This window comes from Neolamprologus multifasciatus, chromosome 18 (assembly GCF_963576455.1).
Source record: "Neolamprologus multifasciatus chromosome 18, fNeoMul1.2, whole genome shotgun sequence".
NCBI classification, from domain to species: Eukaryota; Metazoa; Chordata; class Actinopteri; order Cichliformes; family Cichlidae; genus Neolamprologus; species Neolamprologus multifasciatus.
Genome location: NC_140456.1, coordinates 10,829,548 through 10,848,665, shown reverse-complemented (window position 1 = coordinate 10,848,665; position 19,118 = coordinate 10,829,548). Strand labels below are relative to the sequence as shown.

Below are 19,118 nucleotides of genomic sequence, written 5' to 3'. Positions count from 1 at the left end.
TGCATTTACTGCTTTAAAATCAAATATTCAAACCTCTTTTCACAGTTCAGTATTTCCCACTTTAACTGTGTTTAAATGGATTACCACTTTCTCTGAGGACTTTCCCACTTCTGTTAACAACTCAGGCTATAAAATGTCAGAAGATGATTCCAATTTCCAACAGCCAAAGATAACAGATTCAGGTGTCTACATTTCTCAAGCTAGCAGTGCTGGGGTTTTTCCTGCTTTGAGGAATTTTTGGTGTGCCCCCTAAAGAGCTTTTTTCCAGAGCCAAAGGAAAACTACCAGAATTTACTTTAGCATAATAGCCATGTTTATGAAATGGTTAGAAATAACAGGAAAATGCATAAACTTATGTCAAATAACGCAACAGAGACTTTTTGCAAAAACATAATGCCATGAATTTACAAAACTTACATTTAAAAAAAAAAGCAGCGCATTGTGTTATTGTTGCTGAAAACACTTTGGTCATTTTTTAAAAAGAAATCTGCATTACTAAAGAGTTGATTATATTTATATCAGCAGACTAATGTTTTCAGCTGTACTTAAACTAGTATCTACACACCAACTGTAAACTTAAAGAAGAACTTCCACTCCACGCTTCATCTGTCTTCTCTTACAAAACACGCCCAGTATCCTAACAAAACTGGCAGCGCTGCACAGCTCATCACATAACACGGCCTGTCCAATGTATTGAGCTGGTACAGCATGCAGGGCCACGTGCGGCGGGACACAACGAAGGTGGAGCTGTGCAGGATCCCGGTCACCTGCTGGAAAGATCCAAGCCCGGGGTTCAGCTCATCCATCCAAACAGGAACACTGTGCAGTTTGGGAGATGGATCTGAAACTAGACAAATCCATCAACGGCTCAGTGGGTACTTCCTAAATATAGGAGCAAGAACGGAGACACTCCTGAAAGTCAAACCAAATCTTGTGTAAACAAAAGAGCCTGCTTTATCTCAAGGCCTCCATTTCGCCTTCCAGGCCGGCATCAAGTCATGGTTTTGAAAGGTGTTGTATAAAAATGTAAAATAGCCTGTAATGCCCTTTTGTCTCTGCTTAGTGTCTGTGTGGACCATTACATTACCTCTGTTTAAAATAGTCTCAGCCTCTGAATTGGAGCTACAGTGGGAACATTGGGAGTGAACTGTGTCCCATGTGGAGCTCCCAAATACAGTTCTCACTGTGCCATTGACTTATGGGTTTCTCTAAATAATATTGAAGCCCGACATCGATGCGCTGTCAGTAAGCTACTGAATGAGTCTGTGCCAGAAATAGAAAACCTAGTAAAAATAGTCTAAATCAACATTATCGAGCAGGTTTCAAATCTCTTGCCTGTAAACAACAGCAACCTCTATGTCAAATTAGTTGTTCCGCTTGGAAGTCAACCAGTGACCCAGTGAAAATGAGCTTTTCCTCTTTTCCCCTAATCAAAAGTCAATAACCAATGACTAATATTAGACAGGGGCGTCTACAGTATCAGTGCAGATTGCATAAGCCTGAACTAAGCTCTACAGGCCTGAAGAACCTGGTGATAGGAAATAATCCATAATGACAGAGGATGAAAGAAAACTCTGCAATAAACAGAGCTAATATCCTTTTTCCTTTCTTACTATTTAAAGATGAATTCAGCCTGAACTTCAGTGCGTATGATGTTTGTGTAGTTTGCAAACAGGCCTCCGGGTGGCATCCCTTCTCTCACGCTGCATGCAGCCTCTCTTCCACACTGACCCTGCCTGGTTTTAGCAGCTGGGTTCCCATGGCAACCCCAGACAGTCCATACCACTCCTCTCTCTCCCTCTCTTCCTAAGCCAGGCTGCACTTGTATCCTTCCATTCCCAGACGCGCTCATACATCAACACACAGCAGAACCGTGGCCTGCGCTGGCTTCCTATTACTGTATTTGTTTCACTGTATACTGCATCTGTATGTTTGGTGGGAGGCCACCGCAAGCTCACGGCTTAGATTATTTTCCAAATCCACCTTCTCATGCTCACGAGTAAAATACAACCACAAGTTCTGGATGAATGGTCAAATCTGCTTACAGAGTGAAGTGACCAGGAAGTATCTGCGTGGCAGCCTTAATAAGAGCTGGATCGAATTCTCTAGATACTCAGGGAAGGTCCTTCAATGCTTCATTTATTTCCCGCTTTAGGAGAGGATACACTGGAGCATCCTTTATGAAAGGAAAGAAGATAATGCTATCCCATAATTCATAGCAACCCACTTTGCAACCGTCATTAGAAACAAACGGTCAACATAGCTGACAAGAGACACAGATCATGTAAATGTTAACAGTGTGTTTTCCATTTCATGTCATAACCTGCTGATGTGTTTTGTGAATGATGGATATTATACTGCAGCAATAAAATGTGGTAATCAGGATTTTGCGCTGTGTGCAGGAAGTAGATTTAAATTTTTTTCAAAAGTGGACAAAACAAAGTGGAAGGACTTTGAAACTTAAAATATTCACTTTTTGTAGTCCATCTTCAGAGGTACACCACCATACTGCAGAACCATGTCAATGGCATCAACCATCACATTATTAAAGAAGCTTTTTGAGTGCAGTTGGACTCCCTGCACACCACAGCTCTCTCTTCCCATGTCCTTATTAATTCTTTCCTTGATCTCCTGATATTTTCTATCAAGGTCAAGATAAAAGTATTAAGAAACTTCTTGAACCATTCAACCAAAATCAACAGCCACATTTTAAGTGAATGGGAGCTACGTAAAATGTTGTGTGATGCATGCAAAGAACACTCCAAGTCAGGCAGAACTTCAGAGACAAAATGTTGGTTGTGGCAAAGTTTAAAATTCAAAAAAACAACAACAACAACAGGGCATTAAACCACAAGAATAACTGAAACAGGTGTGGCCCAGGTGACACACAGCAAAATGAAAATGATGCTTTACGACCAAGTGGTAAATGCAAACCACTGGTGAAACTGAGGCAGCCTTATTTAAGCTATACACAGGGATAAACACATCTCACACAATCAAAAACTCAAACCACCTTAAAACGCAGCAGGATAGTCCAGATATTGTTTTAGATTAAATCATTCACCTGAATGGTTAATAGTTTCTGCCTTTGCTAGTTGGCAGCTGAAATGCTAGCATGTAAAACAAGCTCATATTTCATTATTTCATTAGTACTCCCTCTGTCTCGCATAGAGAACCACAAAACCCAGCACAGTTGTGCAGTTTTTTATTATTACAATGGGGTTTTTTTAATCTAGTATGTCTCTGGACTGTGTCAGAGAAAAACTTCCATAAAACCCAACAGATGTGTGGACATCAACATGCAAGGTAAGAAAGTCTACTGCTTCCAGCACTGCTAGCATTAGCCACACTCTAAAACCAATCTGGCATCACCTGTGTGTGCCAAGCTTGCCACAATTAACCACACATTTCAGCAGCAATGAAAACGACTGAATACTGAATAAAATGTGATTCAGCAGTCTCACACAACTCTCAAATATTGTGCGGACAAAGTTTAGCCTGCACTCAGCTTTTGTCTTTTTGTGGATTACTTTCTTAATTTTGGTTAATGTCCTTTGACTAGTAAATTAGTCACCAGGAACATCCCTCGTACAAATTAGTTCCCTCACATTCCTGTGATGCAAGCAAATCAGGGGAAATGGAAGAGACGTGATTTGATGTGTTTGTGATTAGTGGGATGAGTGCACCGTGCCATTATTTTCCCAGTTAACAAGTGCAAAACAGGGTCAGAGGACTCAAACAGGTATCACAGATTATTGTAGTAGGGGGGGAAAAACCCTACTCAATGTACTATTTAATAAAATTGTATCGGGCTAAATAAAGAATGCCTAAAAGATTGATTTTAGATATTTTATAATATATAAAGGACTTTATGGTTTAGTGAATACCTGCCACAAGGCAGACAGAACTTTCTACCTAGAAAAAAACAAAACACTGGGCACACCTTGGGTTCTATGAGATGAGAGCACAATAAGTAGGGGTGGGTTTTTATAATCGATTTATCGATTAAAATCGATTCTGGCTTGGATTACGTAAAATCGATTCATTAAAATCCTGAATCGATTTTTTTAATATAAATTTATTTTGCCCGAAATGCCAGAATCTCTGGTGAAATCTCACAAAATTTCAACAACCACCAAACAGCTAAAACAGTAAATGAGAGCAGGAACACGGATTCTGCACAAAGACTTAAACACACAGCGCAGCCCGCGGATCAGAATCAGTTAGATGTCGAATTTCTCACAGTCGGGGCGGAAAGCCGACAGCCCGCTGATTCTGATCTGTCGGCGGGTCTGGGCTTTGTGTTCACGCCCTTTATGCGCTGATTCTAAAGCTGTTAGTTTGATGTCTCTCCAAACAATATTGACCGAACCAGCAGCAAAAGAGGATCCAAACTACGCTTCACAAAAACATCGTCATGTATTCACTCTGACTTTTACTGTTTTGCTTTGACCACGATGCACAGCTCTCTCTCTCTCTCTCTCTCCCCCTCTCTCTCTCTGTACGGTTTTCTGCATTATTCGCTTGCTTGTTACGCACAAGTCTACCGTTGTTTACAGCGCTATCGGCCGACTTTTTTTTTCTGTTTTATATACTTCCGAAAAGAAAACCTAATTTCTGCCGTTCAATGCTGAACAAATTTAAAATTTGATGTGTCTCTAATAAAACCGCTGTAACTTCAGAGGTAATGTTCATATGTTGATTAATGGTTTTCTTTCGTTTTTGATGTACTGCAGAATATTTGTATAAAATCCCAGGCCAGGAAAAATCACCTTCATGTGTTTCTGTGTTTTATCTTCAGCTACTTTGACACAAAGGCATCTGCTATGACGCTCACACCTTTGATAAAGTCTTGCGTGTGTCAGCTTCCTTTTTATAGATACAAAAATATGTAAATGTACTAATCTGAATTATAATATTTCTGACTGTCAAAATTTCCCATATTCAAATCGAAGTGAATCGAATCGAATCGAATTAAATCGAATCGTGGATCGAATCGATTCTGGACCTTGTGAATCGGAATTGAATCGATTCTAAAAATCAGTGACGATACCCAGCCCTAACAATAAGTCTCCTTTGCTTTTCATTAGGCCAACATATTTGAAATATGTCTATCTAATCAAAGTTGTGAATTTGAAAGTAAACACCAGTCATAAAAATCAGTGACACCAATATATCTGAAATGGTTCTTAAAAAAAACATTCAACTGCAGCTCTGTCAACAAATCCTACATCCATTTCAGTCATATCAACAGCAGCAGAAGCAGCAGCACTACAACTACTAGTAGTAATCTTCTGTGAATGTATCATGTCTGGTAAAATGGCACCAGATGCATTTTTATAACAAATACAGGTGTAAAGTAGAAAATATTAAACCAAGTTTAAATGTAACATTTTTTAGTAACGTCTAACATTTAATAATACACCCAAAAACTGAAATATATATAGTCGAATCTTAAAACCCACACGACTGAGAAAATGAAACAAGGAAATGTAAATCAACTGATTACTTTGTATGGGCATTATATTCCAGTATTCACACACGGAGACTATTTCATAACATGCACATGTAAGTACATCTGTAACCTGTAGCAGCTGTGAAAGCACATCAGCAGAAGAATTACATTTCTGAATAAATATTGCTTTAGCGGAGAGTATCAGTCACTGAAAAACCACAACAGGAAAAGAAGAAGAGGAAGAACCGGATGTTCGCTGGTGTAGCATATTCTCTTTTCGTGACCCTCTTAGACTCGGGTGGGGGGGTGGGGGGGGGGGGGATAGCCATGTCTACGTGGTTACTTTCAGTATAATAAAGCTGTAAAATCTCAGGTTACAAATGCCTGCAACAATAAATCACCCAACCAAGTGTTTACTTAAGTTAGCCTCCAAGCTACCTCTTTTAGCTCAGCCTGACAAAACACCCTACAGCTCAAACTGTCAACAAACCGCTGTGACACCAAAAAAAAAAACTAATTATAAAAAGGTTTCTATTAATAGCATTGTGTCCCATTCTGACCACGTTCCACAGGAGGTGAAAGGTGAGGCTTGTTTGACTAGTGGCTGAGGTGGAGGGAGACCTTTTGCCTGGGTGTGGCTGGACACAACTATCCTCTGGACTCGCTGATAACTGGGCCTGCATGCTACTGAACGCATTGAGGCCAACCTTGAAGCGGTGCTCTGAGGGTTTGAAATCCCCGTGTGTGACAAAACATGCTAAACACACACGGTCATGTGCTCCCTTGTAGATTCTGCATGGCTCAGAGTCTGTGTGTAGCTCACTCTGCTAGGCCTGGGAGAGAGTGTGGAGCCGATGAGAAGGCCTGGTCATGATTAGGCAGCAAAATGTATCCTCGCGTGTCAAACCTCACTTTGATCCATTCAGCTTCCCCTCTGTCTGTCTCAGCAGTGAAAGAAATGGTTGAGCTGTGTGGGTGTGTGCGTGTGTGTGGGGCAGGGGGAGACAGAGAAAGCAGGGAAGCATATGAGTGCATTCATACACTTACAATGATTTGTTTTATGTCAGGGCATTAAGAGAAAGTATAGTCAGGAAGTGTATATTCTCCCTCTCACACGCACGCACACACACACACATATACAGAAACACACAAAACCAACACAGAGGCGTTTTGTGTCTCACCTTCTGCTACTGACCTTCCCTTTGTTTACAGCGCATTGCCGGGATACTCCCTTTGATTCGGCTTCGCACACGTGACCCTAGCCAGTTTCTGCTCTGCAGTGCTGCTGCTAAAAATAGCCTCAGCTTGCCCTGGCTCCACAGCTAGTTTACATAAGCTCTAAGGGGGGTGGGGGGAGAAAAGGGAGCGACATAGGGGGAGAGAGAGGAGGGGGAGTCTCAGTAAAGAGAGAGCGATAGAGAGCGAGGGGGAGAGAGGAGGAGTAAAAAGGGGGAGGAGAGAGGGAGGGAGGGGATGGGATCTATGGACAACGATTCCACAATCTCTGAGCAGGGAACCTGCAGCGCCACTGCTGTCCTCCAGCAGACTATGCCTTTACACTCCTGGTCAACAGCAGGGGGTGTGTGTGTGCGTGTGTGTGAGAGAGAGAGTGTGAGAGAGAGAGAAAGGTATTTGTGTATGTGTGTGGTCGGCGCACACAGTAACAGACTCACAGATATCCACCATTCACGAGGCTCGCTCTGTCTCTCTGCTGGACGTGCATTTTAACCCAAAAATAAAAAATCTATTTATAGCCTCCCCACCCCCCAAATCTTTAAGTGGAGCATAAGTTCTCATCGTCCTCTGCAGCACTGCTTACACTGAGCTTAAAACCACCATAGTGATGATTTACTTTTTTCATACTGTACATTACGACACAGATTTACATGTTAGACACTTTAGCCAGAATGTATATCAGGTGCTATGGAAATGAGTGGTGTTTCTAATGTGATTCTCCTCAGGCTAAAAGAAACTGTCAGAGCCTCTGGTCTCTAGAAACAAAAAGAAAAACACATTGGCAGTGTAGCCAATCTTGTGGCATGTAGCATGCAACGCTGGGCAGCTTTAGGCTTTCTTAACCGCTTTCAAATGTCCACCCAGGCTGGCTGTTTGAATCTATAACTCAACGAATAGACAAAACAATTAAGTTAGAGGAAAACTAAAATCTCAGGCACACATAGGGCATCACTTAAACATCTTCAAGTAAAAAGCGGTTAACACACAGACACACATATACACACTCTCTCTCAGGGAAAAGGCTTGGCATGTGTTCTCATGTGCTCCGCAACATCCTCTCTGCTATCGCTTTCTGGCCTCAAGAGACGACTGAAAAGAGAGAGAACGGCTCGGTCCCACAGGGGGCTCTAACAACCTTAAGGACAGTGGTTTGTGTAGATGGTGTCCCACCGAGGTTCCAGCAGATCTGATCCTACATTTCAGTGCAAAACCACTCCTTCCTTTCCCTCAAATAACTCACAGATACAGCCAAACACAAACACGCACAGTTCCATAGTGCGTCCTTTGATTATTCCTCAGTCAGCTGACAAGAGGGTCATCTGATTTTAACAAGCGACACAAAGGTTTTTGTTAATCTGGATTATGGTTTTACATGACTCATTTTATGTACAAAGTATTAAATTTTTTTTAAATTAGTAATGTAGCGATAATGTAAATGAAAAACAGAGCTAGAAGAGTTTTAATTTGTTTGAAACCATTTAAAATTTGTTTACCAAGCATTCATGCCTTAAAAAAAAGAAGGGGAAAAAAGTTCTAAAATTACAAAAAAAAAAAAAAAAAGATAAAGCCTTATTTTTTTTAATGCCTTTAGATGTTCTTACCTGAACAACAAGGTGTGCTGTTTCTATGGCCTGTTTGGTGGTTGAAACTAACATAATGAGGAACATTTGTTTGGTTCTTTACAACTTTAGAGCTGGGAAATAGAAAGAAAAGAAAAAACTCTCACCATAACGCTACCAAAATGTTCCTCTTCCTCATTCATTTCTTCCTCCAGTCCACTTCCTACCTGTCAACAAATGCTTCTCTATTTTTCCATCAAAATAAAAACTACTGTGCCGTTGGGATTCAACTCTGTCGAATTCTGGCCTGATACTGTACTTGAAATTAAAGTCAGTTGATGTTTAAACAAACATCATATGTTTAAAAATTTTCATATTTCTGTCTGACTACGCTACGAGTTTGAAAACACAAAGGCAGCAAAACTTTAAACTGTGATGCATCCAGTTTCTTGCACTTTAGCCACACTGTGCAGTGAGAAGAAAGGCAGAAAGCTGAATCGAAACAAATGTGGATGGTGGAGGTTAACTCGCAGTAATAATTGTCAGCAGCAGTACGTTAGCTGACGTTAGCCTCAAAGGCAAAAATATTTACCACTGCCTAACAACACTGCTAATCCAGGACTAGCGGTGTATGTGAAGTTGTGTTGTTGGCACATATCACAAATCCTCTTCTCAACAGCCCAACTGACAGTTGTAGTAGCTTGTTGTTTCAAGGCTGCCGTTTCAAACTTTCATTTCTGTCATTTCTTTCAGACTTGCTTCTCTCATTGGCTGTTGTTAAAGTAATCATAACTATGTGGATTTTAAATCTTTAGACTGTTGGTGTTTCTGGAAGTTCTGTAAATCCTCACACAGCCAGCTTATCTAGGTTTGTCATCAGCACTGACAAAAGTCCCAAACCACTCCGCTGAATGACGGGACAGGTTAATAACGCCCAAAACTGCTGAAGCCAAGTCAAAAGAAGAGCTCCAATAATATACCAGACTAATATTGGCAATGGCCAACCCATCATCAGTGGGATTGTGCAAAGAAAAGCTTAAAAATGTCAAAACAAGTCTACTACATTGTTTGTAAAGATGATTCCTCTAGAAAAAAAAAAAGAAGAAAATATAAAACACACAAAACAAATAAAGCCTGGAACATTTATCTGGATCAGCAAAAAGGTTTTAGAAACACTCATCTCAGCTGGAAATTCAGACATTACAAGTAAAATATAAGTCAAAATTGATGCAGCACAGATAAACCAACACTTGTCTCTTTTAGTGATAGGCTGACATCAATCCATATGACCGACAGTAGAAAATACCGCTGCATCTTTAGCATGACATGTTCTTACAGCCATCATGTTAAAAGACTCACAAACCTCATGGACTGTGGTGACAGACACAGATCAGTAAGGTAGCTTTCATCCCGTGTGAAAGAAAATCTTCATAGTGTCAGTGTCATACTACTTAGATGATGCATAAATTTAAACTGTGAAAGTAACCCGAATATAACTTATGCAAGCAGCAATCCATACAAATCAACAGAGTCCGCGAAGGTTTAACAGCTTCCAGGGGGACAAATATTTCTTATGTGATAAAAACAACTGATCAGAATAAAAGTTCTTACACTGAAACATAAACACAAGTAGAGTCATTCAGACTCATCATTATAGGCGGTACATCAGATCAACTAAAACATTAAGAATTCAAGCAACTTATTGACGACACAAAAAAGCAGCAGTGACATGCAGCCAGTGTATAAATATCGCTCTCTCTGGCTCTTCCATGAACAGAAGAGGCTCCTTATTGAGGAGAGCCACTGTTTGTGAAGCCTAGCCCCTCTGTTTCTGTAGGGCCTTCAGGGGCTGGGGCTGGCTGACAATGCCAACCATTCTTAGCACTTTACAGCCCCAGATGACTGTGTCAGTGGCCCCCAGGCTGGTGGCAGAGTCCCGTGACCAGCACTAAACCCCAGCCCCAACCTCAGCCCCAGCCTAGTCCAAGAGCAAGATCAAGCCTTAGACTTATCCACCCACAGTCAAGCCCGATCTCCGGGACTCTGCAGGACAGTTGGATACCTGTCCCATCCCAGGTATGCCTCTGCTGTGGCCATTTTCACAGCACAACATCCTAACCTGATTAAACATGCACCACATGTCAGTCACAACAAAAATCCCAGTTTTAAACCTAAGAACCTGAAGCTGAGTTCTGAAACTTGCTTAAATTAAAAAAAAATAAAAATAAAAATAGCTTAGTCAAAGCAGGCGTTTTCACATAATTAATAATAACTAATTAGTAATTATATTAGCAACTAATTTGGTTTGTTGTTTCCTGTTTTTGTACTTTTGACTTGATGAATAACTGAACTCTGTTTCAGTTTAAGAAACACTAATGACCTTAAAAACAAGCTGGTATATATATATATATATATATATATATATATATATATATATATATATATATATATATATATATATATATATATATATATACACACACACACACACATGCACTATGCTTACATATGTTTACAAATATAAAGGTGAGTGTCTATGTATTATTTTAAAATTTGGAAATAGCAAAAAAAGCATAAAATCTTAACTATACCTATATCAAACCACCTCTTTATGAACTATATCTTTTGTTGCTGTTAAACCATCTAAAAAAAGATTCAGATTCCTTTTCATTTGATCAAAGAACATTTGCCTGTTGTTTGTTTCATAATCCATATGCTAAATCTCTTAAATTGTGCCCCTAAAAAATATATTATGATCATTTAAAAGACTAAAAAAAAATAGACAGACTAATAAAAAACAAAACAAAAAAACTGAAATGAAAACAGAGAGAGAAAAAAACAAAACAAAACAAAAAACTATGAAACAATAAGACATTACAAAAACCCAACTCAATTTGTGAACTATAATAAACACACGAATCTTAGCATTAAATTATTGTGTTCCTGTTGAGACAAAGTCACCAGAGGAAGTACATGGTTGGCTGCTCTGAGTTTGTGGTACATTTACAAATAAAAAATTTAAAAAAAAAAAAAAAACCTCTAAGGAATCTCAGGCTTCATCCTCATTGCAGGAATAAGCCCCAACTTGTTCATAGCCAATTTACTCAGTACCACCACCATCCAGTGCAGCTCTCCTCTGGCCCAATCCTGTTTGGCTGCTGCAGCCCAACATCCCAGCCATCATCAAGCACACTAACACGAGAGTTTCATACCAGCCTAAACAGCATCTAGCACTGGTATGATGATGAATCTCAACATATTATTTGTGCCATGTTTTGTGTCATATTTGCTGTGGGAACATTCACCACAGCAGCAGGCCTGGGAGTTCAGATCTGCGTGTGAAAAAGTGTTTGATTTTGCCGTTGACACATCCAAGGCATTGCGATGGAACCAGCCTGCCGCAGCTGAAAATAGCTTATAATCAATCAGCTGGCAGACACATATCTGTGCTCTTAAAACGTATAAATGTGCAATGCAGAGGCCAGATCGATGGGTGACAGGATTCCAAAAACATCGATATGGACATGCTCTTTGGCATAACAAGCGCCTGCCATCGGCCCGTACTTATTTCCTGTGCCTCTGTCCGATGGGCCATCCAGCGTTAGGCTGGCTGGAAAAAATATATCTGCCAGTGGTGCAAGGTCTGTGAAGGACAACACAGATGGAACAGAAGAGGTATATAATCCGCCCTTGTAAAATCTAAATATGACATCTAGCTAAATCTAACCAAAATGTGTTCTGGTGGCATTGTTGCAAAACCACAAAGCGCAAAGAGCGAGCTACATACAGGTTATTTCCTTTTTGCTAAACCTGCATAGTGACTGATTAGCAAAACTAATTGCTATCAAGATCAAGGAGTCACCAGCACAGCCCCACTAATCAGCATGGTGTTTAAATATAAATAAAAAGAGTATAAGATATGAAATAAAACTGAAATAAAAGTCATGACAATGCGGTTTTATACTATGTGAGTGTTACAAGCTTGTAATACAACCTGTGCTGACGTTTTCCAGGGAGAATCTTAGTATACTGCTAACATCAGAGGTAATAACCATGAGCAGAAAAACCTGCAAATAACCAAACAAGTTTAGATTCTCCCGCCATCTGAGGAACTGAAAACTCAAGTGAATTACTTTAGACGGCAATGTCCCCACAATCGTAGGACAACCCGCATGATCAGATATCCCTGTGGCGAAGTTGTTCCCACATCATCACAACAATGTTGGTCCATGATCAACACTGCAACCAACCAATTACATTATCTGAGAATTCAGTTAGCGTTACCTGAGAAGTTAGCTAATACTGTTAAAAACAACAACATAAATAACCCAAATTTAACTAACAGCAAAGTTAACCTGAATATATACCTGTTATATTGAATTGATTAATAAAGTAAATACTTTAAATGGTTACCTTTGCATATTCCAAACTTGTGACATGACAACAACATGATGATGCAGGAACAACACCAGCACAGAGAAATCAGATACACCAGGACAACCCTGTTGTATTCGAGCAGGGCTAATGAAGCTAGCATGATTGTTAGCTTTGGTTGATACCATGTATGCCTCATGAACTGTGGAAACTTTGTGGTTTGATCAGGAAGGGCGTCCAGCATATAACTCTCATATCTATCAACCACTTGTTACAAGGGAGCAAGAGAAAATAGCTTTCTTTATATACTGAGTGCACGTGTGTCACTCTGTGTTCATACCAGTGTATGTGCTTCAGTGCAGCTAAATTCGCTCCGTTTCTGTTGATCCATTACATCTGTTTGTGTCACTTCTACTCTACACTGCATTTTAACACAGCCAAAAATCACATTAAATCTCTTCTCACATAGTTTTCTTTTCCTAGTGTCAATCAACAAAACAAGGTGAAATATTGACTTTAATGCAGCCATCAGAGTCAATATTTCCACCAATATTTTGACCACAGAGCGAACAGACGCAAGCCATTTACCAGGCCACTGCTCTACACCGCTGAAATCTGGATTTCGTGATCTCGATGCAGTCTGGCAAAAATCTAACCCTGTTCTGAGAATGAAACTGTATTTACACATAAACCAAAGTGTCTCAGCTCTGTATAATGCGCTGCACTAATTAAATTGGCTATTTGTTTGTCACTTATTCTTCCTAGGGGCGGGGCCAGCAGCCATTCCAGTTCAATTCAAAGCTACCCTCAAAGTTCAGATATCTATAGTGGGAAAATATGAGGCTAACAATAATTTCCCATAATCTACCACAATAAAGTGGTAGATTATGGGACCTTTAAAAAGCAAAGCCTAAACAACACGAGACATTCACAAAAAAAAAAAAAATACTGATATCAAAACACAAACATTTGATTTAATACACCCAGTCTCCAACAGAAGGACCTATGCTCCCTTTCTTTTAACCCAGTTGGCAGCTGAAGCAGTCTGCCACAACTTCCAGGATGGTTACTCAGAACAGTTCGTGGTCATAACAACAATAGGTGTGCATGTGTATATGTGTGGACCTTTACACAGACATGTCTGTTGCCATGTAGGACAGAGTATCTATGAGAGTTCATACAGAGGTTAGAACCGAGAGGAAGTAAGCGAGAGGCTGTGGAGTCTGACAATTTCCAGCCTTCAATCAAAACACACGGCTCAGGCAACACAGGGATACTGTGAGGTTTCTGCTGAAAAGCAAGATATAGGAACATGGTGCAAAAAGCCTAGCAGTTATCAAAATGGTTAGACCATTCTTTTTTTTTTTTTCAAGATTTAATATTTCTATTTATGTCAAATAAATTTACAGCACCACAGTTAGATTATTAAACAACTTTATCTTTCAAAGAAAAAACATTCTGAGATGAAAAGTCACAAAGCTTTAAGTTTAACAAATAAGGTAATGTTTATTCTAAAGATTTTATTTTGTGATAGACAAAACAAAGTAAAGCGGGGGCGAGAGATGGGGAATATAACACAGCAAATTGGCCTGGGGCGTACTCAAACCCATGCTGCTGCAGCCTTCGGTACATGGGGCACGTGCTAGAGGGGCGCCCCAATGATGATTCCTTGACCAAACATTATTGTATAACTGCCCAAACAGGAGCAGAGAGGAAGATATAGGAGGATAAAATGACAGGCAGAGGAGAGCAGAAAGAATGAATGATATTTTTGTGGAGGAGGAGGATGAAAATAGAGAGGGAAAAAAATCTGACTTCAATCATTTGGCAGTATTCCCTCCCCCCCCCCCCTCCCTCATTCAAAACAGTAGATGTAGGACAGAAAAAGGCATAGCAACCAAGTTCAAAATCAATACACACAACAGAGAAGTCACACATGAAGCACTGAAACACTGTATGCTTTTCATTGTCTTCATTTTACTGTGTTAATGTTTGCTCATGTCACAGGACAGCTGTATTATCAGCGCTCGGGCTAGCTGCAAGCCTCAGTGGTTTCAGTTATGACAATATTCCTGGAGATTTCAACATTCAGAAGCATTTGCAGCATTTGTGACGAGGAAGTAACAAAGATCTAAAATGTTTATGGGACCACGATATTAAATGATGTCACCATGGCACTGGGATACGGACTAAAATAAACACAACATGCTCTTTTCTTTCTTTCTTTTTTGCGCTGCCCTACAACACGCAGACTGACTCAGAGCAGCAAAGACAAACACAGGCCGTGTGGACTGTAACAGCTCCACCTTACAGATTCATGTGACTCTCTAACCATCACCTGACTTTTTCTCTTCTTTCTATGGACGCTCCTCACAGGCAGGGGAACAACAACAAAAGTTACATTAATGTTTGAGGAACAGAAGATATTTAGGGAAAAATTTAAAACTCTCTCTAGACTCCAAACATATGAACACACCAGTCACTGGTGTAGCCTGCTTGTGACCTAGAGTTATTAGTTTTGTATCTTCTAATGCGTTTTAGCTTTGAATTCAGTTTGGCTTCAGTTAGTTTCCAGAGTGGGCTTGCTTCTTCTAGTTTTTGTTAGTTTTAGTCTTTTCAATTATAAATATATATTTTAAGGGACGGGTATTTAGGAAAATTGTAATAGATGTGACATTACCACACCACTGTAAAGACATCCTAAGAACACTTCCTCTACATTTTATATTAATTCACTTTGTAAGTTCATTTACCTATTTAATTATTTTTTCCCCAAGTCTAGTTTTTTTTTTTTGTTTGTTTGTTTTTTTTTTTTTTGGGGGGGGGGGGTTGGGGGGGGGGTCAGTTAACTGGCAATGTTTTACCACACCTAGATTTAGTTTGCAGTTTTACTTTAGTTTACTGTAATGACCTCGCTTTGATCGAACCCTCAGAGATAAAGGGAGCCAACCTTTGGGATGGGAGGGGACTCCTGAGCCCACAGCATGTACATATCCTCATATTTACATGTGACTCCAGAGGTGAGTCAGAGGGGAAGCAGAAAGAGAGCACTGTAATCAGTGAATCCTTTTGCATATCCAAACTTCCTTTTACAGGGAACAGAGGGGCCCTTCCTAGTGTACAACCAGCTCCCTATGGTGGCTCAAAGTGCTTTAGGAGCCGTAAAAACAATCCGGGACTCTCCTCAAAGTGACATCAGTTTCAGCACCCTGCACACTGCAGTATCAGTACTTACTACATCTACAGTTCAGCTGGACTAAGATCGTAGCTGCTACGCTTTACACTGTTATTTAGTGAACCAATCCGAAGGTAGATGTTTGCCTTACTTAACAAACAGTTGAAAAATACTAGCTTTAACTAGAGCAGGGATAGTGGCCTAACAAAGGGACTAATCTGGCCCATCTAATGGATTGGCAAATTGTAAAAGTTGCTATTAATAAACAAGACCTAAATGCTGGACAGTATTTGGAGGATCACTTCATGAGAGCCCAAACTGTTCCTTTCATGTCTACATCATTGACATTATAGATAGCCAGCCATACAAAACCAAGGAATGAAAAAAAATTTGGCATTTTTTTTACTGTTATTATTCCATTCAATAACAAAATTCCTGTTTGTTTTTTTTACTTTTTCCCCCAAATTAAGAGAAATTCTCACCTTTTTTTTAATTATGTGAAAGAGCTGCCAACTAATATGTTTCTTAGAGCACAGTTAAGCCAAAGCCCACCGACAGGTTTCTTTGATTTTCTACTAAGTATTTCTTTACGATTATTTTTCTCAAAACTGCACATCTCAGGCTGTACATCAGTTTTGCAACAATAACAGCAACCACCACCACAATAACGACAACGATAGCAATGAAAACAGAAGACTCTCAGAAAGTTTCAGCTAAGCTACTTTACACCAAAAAGAAAGAACTGATTTAGAGGCATTTAATCAGTTATAGATTGCAGGAAACAGCCGTCTAGCCAAGACCAAATTTAACTTTATGTGGTTTATGAGCTAAACTGAGTTTGACACCCCCGAACTGCAAGATTACACCCTCATTACCTAATTACAGTTTTCAATAGAACAGCTTCAATAAATTTAACACCGGGGCATCTTAATACAGGTCAGACCAGGCTTTGCATATTGCCATGGAGAAAAGCCAAACACACTGATATGAGGAGAGATATGCTAAATTTTCCAATGGACAGCTACAGCTCTTGCTCAATTTGCCACACCCAGAGTAAACATATCTTAGCCACATTCATATACGACATGACACCAACAGACACTGCAGAGCTTTCACCTCAAAGGCGACAGGGGGAGAAAAAAAAACAGCCCAAAAAACCAAGGGGGTAGATGAAGCTGAGATTATAATTTGCAGGATGAAAAACAAACCAGGTCCTTTATCCTTCCCATTTATAGCAGCACAAACCACCAAGTACATAAAAGCATGTGCTCATGAAGTGAACTCCGTAAAATGTATTATGAAAGTTTGAACTCACTATTGTGCACAGTCGATGAGCTGGTATTCATTGGACCTCTCAAAGCATGCTTTCACTCCTTCGTCGTCCCACAGCTTCTTTGCATGATCAAAGAACTCCTGAGAGGGATTAAAAAAAAAGTTTTAAAAGCAAAAAAACCACATCAAGAAAAACATTTATATACAAGTACATGTACAGTTATATGAAAAAGAAAGTGCAATCTCTTTTAGTTCATCTGGTCTTCAACAAGTCTTATAAATAGGTACAAAACATGACATATTAAATATTATTCATTTAATAAAAACCAAGACATAAAAGAAAGAGCAGTGTTGGAAAAACTACGTGCACCCTCACTGTGTCTATAGGAATTAAGAGAGTGAGTAGCAGCCAGGTGCTGCTAATCAAATGCACTTGATTAACTTATGACTATTAATTGTGAGCAACTCAACAAAAGCAAACGTTTTGGCTTTTTCGTGGTCTCAAGCATTTAAGGATGCTGCCCAGCAATCCAGGAAGGGTTACAAGTCCATTTTCAAAAATATAATCCTTCCCATGGAGAAAGATTATGCACAAGTTGCCAATCTTCCCAGGAGTGGACGTCCCAGAAAATTCACCCCAACTTGAGACCATCAAAGTCTCAGAGAAGTTGCAAAAAACCCATGAGCTACATCTCAGTCTCTACAGGCCTTAGGCAGCATGTTAAATGTTAAAGTTCATGACAGTAGAATTAGAAAAAGACTGAACAAGTATAGCTTGGTTGGAAGGGATACCTGGTGAAAGCCTCTTCTCTCTAAAAAGAACATGGCACCGTAGCCTAGGTTTGTAAATTTGCATCTGAACAAACCAAAGAACAGATGAGACCGAAGTGGAGAGCGTTGGCCGTAGTGCACAGCGAAAACCAAACAGAATATCAACACAAACACCTCATACCAGTTGTCAACCACAGTGGCGGGGAAGTGATGATTTGAGGCTGTTTTTTTCAGCTGCAGGACCTGGTCACCTTATAGTGATTGAGTGAAACAGTGACGATCCATGTGACAGCTGGAGCTAAAGCTGGGCTAAAACTGCACCATGCAACAGGATAATGATCCCAAATTGCCCACAAAACAAGAATCAAAGCGTCACAATGGCCTGAAGTCTAAAACTTAACTTGACTCAAATCCAAAATTTCTTGACAATGACATAAGTAGCATCTAGTAATAGCATCACGTGGAAAATTATGAAAAAAGTTAATCGCTAATAAAGGTGGTTCAACGAGTAATTGAATCATGGGGCGGACCTAGTTTTTTTACGCATGATTTCTGCATTTTTGCTCAGTTAAATAAATAATAGGACAGTTTAATATATCACGTGTCATTGTTCACCTGAGGTTGTGTTTAAATAATTTTAGAACTTGTAAAGGACCAGTTAAGTTTTTTATTTGTATATCATGTCCTGACACATACATTTTTCTCTTTCTTTATATAAAAAAAAAAAATAGAAAGAGGTTGCAATTCTATCCTGTGTATTATGACATTTTCCAAATGTTCTCATGTTATTTCTGAAAATACAACTTTTTCTAGTCATGCTGCAACCCAAGCATGTTATTTCCTGACTTGAAACGTATTTAGCCTAGCTTTGGGATACCTGTTGGGATACCTTTGCATAACCTCCAGTTTGCAAGAACTCTCTCAGCAAACATGAAAGCACATAAGAACAACAACAACAACACGTTGCGGGTGTCCACAGCTCTCCGTGTCCACTAACAACAAATACATTCACGACCTTTAGCTTTGCGCCAAAAACAGATTTCTTAGAATCGGTTTCTACTGCTACACGTAGCAAAAGCCCAACCCTATCTTTAACCCTTTTCACTTTGGTGCTGTAAGGTAATGTAAGGTAAGTAGGTCATCTAAATACCTTCTGATATGTTTTAGTTCTCCCCTAATGGACAAGACCTGAGAGAACAATTTAATAAAAAGAAAAAAGAAAAGAAAAGAAACGATGATTCAGATATTGGAAGTCCAAGCTAGTCCGAACACTGCT

At 39.7% G+C, this 19,118-nt stretch overlaps 1 protein-coding gene across 2 annotated transcripts in view; it reads right to left on the bottom strand.

Moving 5' to 3' along the window:
* The window catches only part of gnal2 (guanine nucleotide binding protein (G protein), alpha activating activity polypeptide, olfactory type 2), a 54,967-nt gene that overhangs the window by 12,715 nt on the left and 23,134 nt on the right, over window positions 1-19,118 (bottom strand). For both annotated transcript variants that reach the window (XM_085140157.1, XM_085140158.1), the window contains exon 5: window positions 17,115-17,212. In XM_085140157.1, the coding sequence (XP_084996283.1) occupies window positions 17,115-17,212 (98 nt within the window). The remainder of the gene's footprint in view (window positions 1-17,114; window positions 17,213-19,118) is intronic.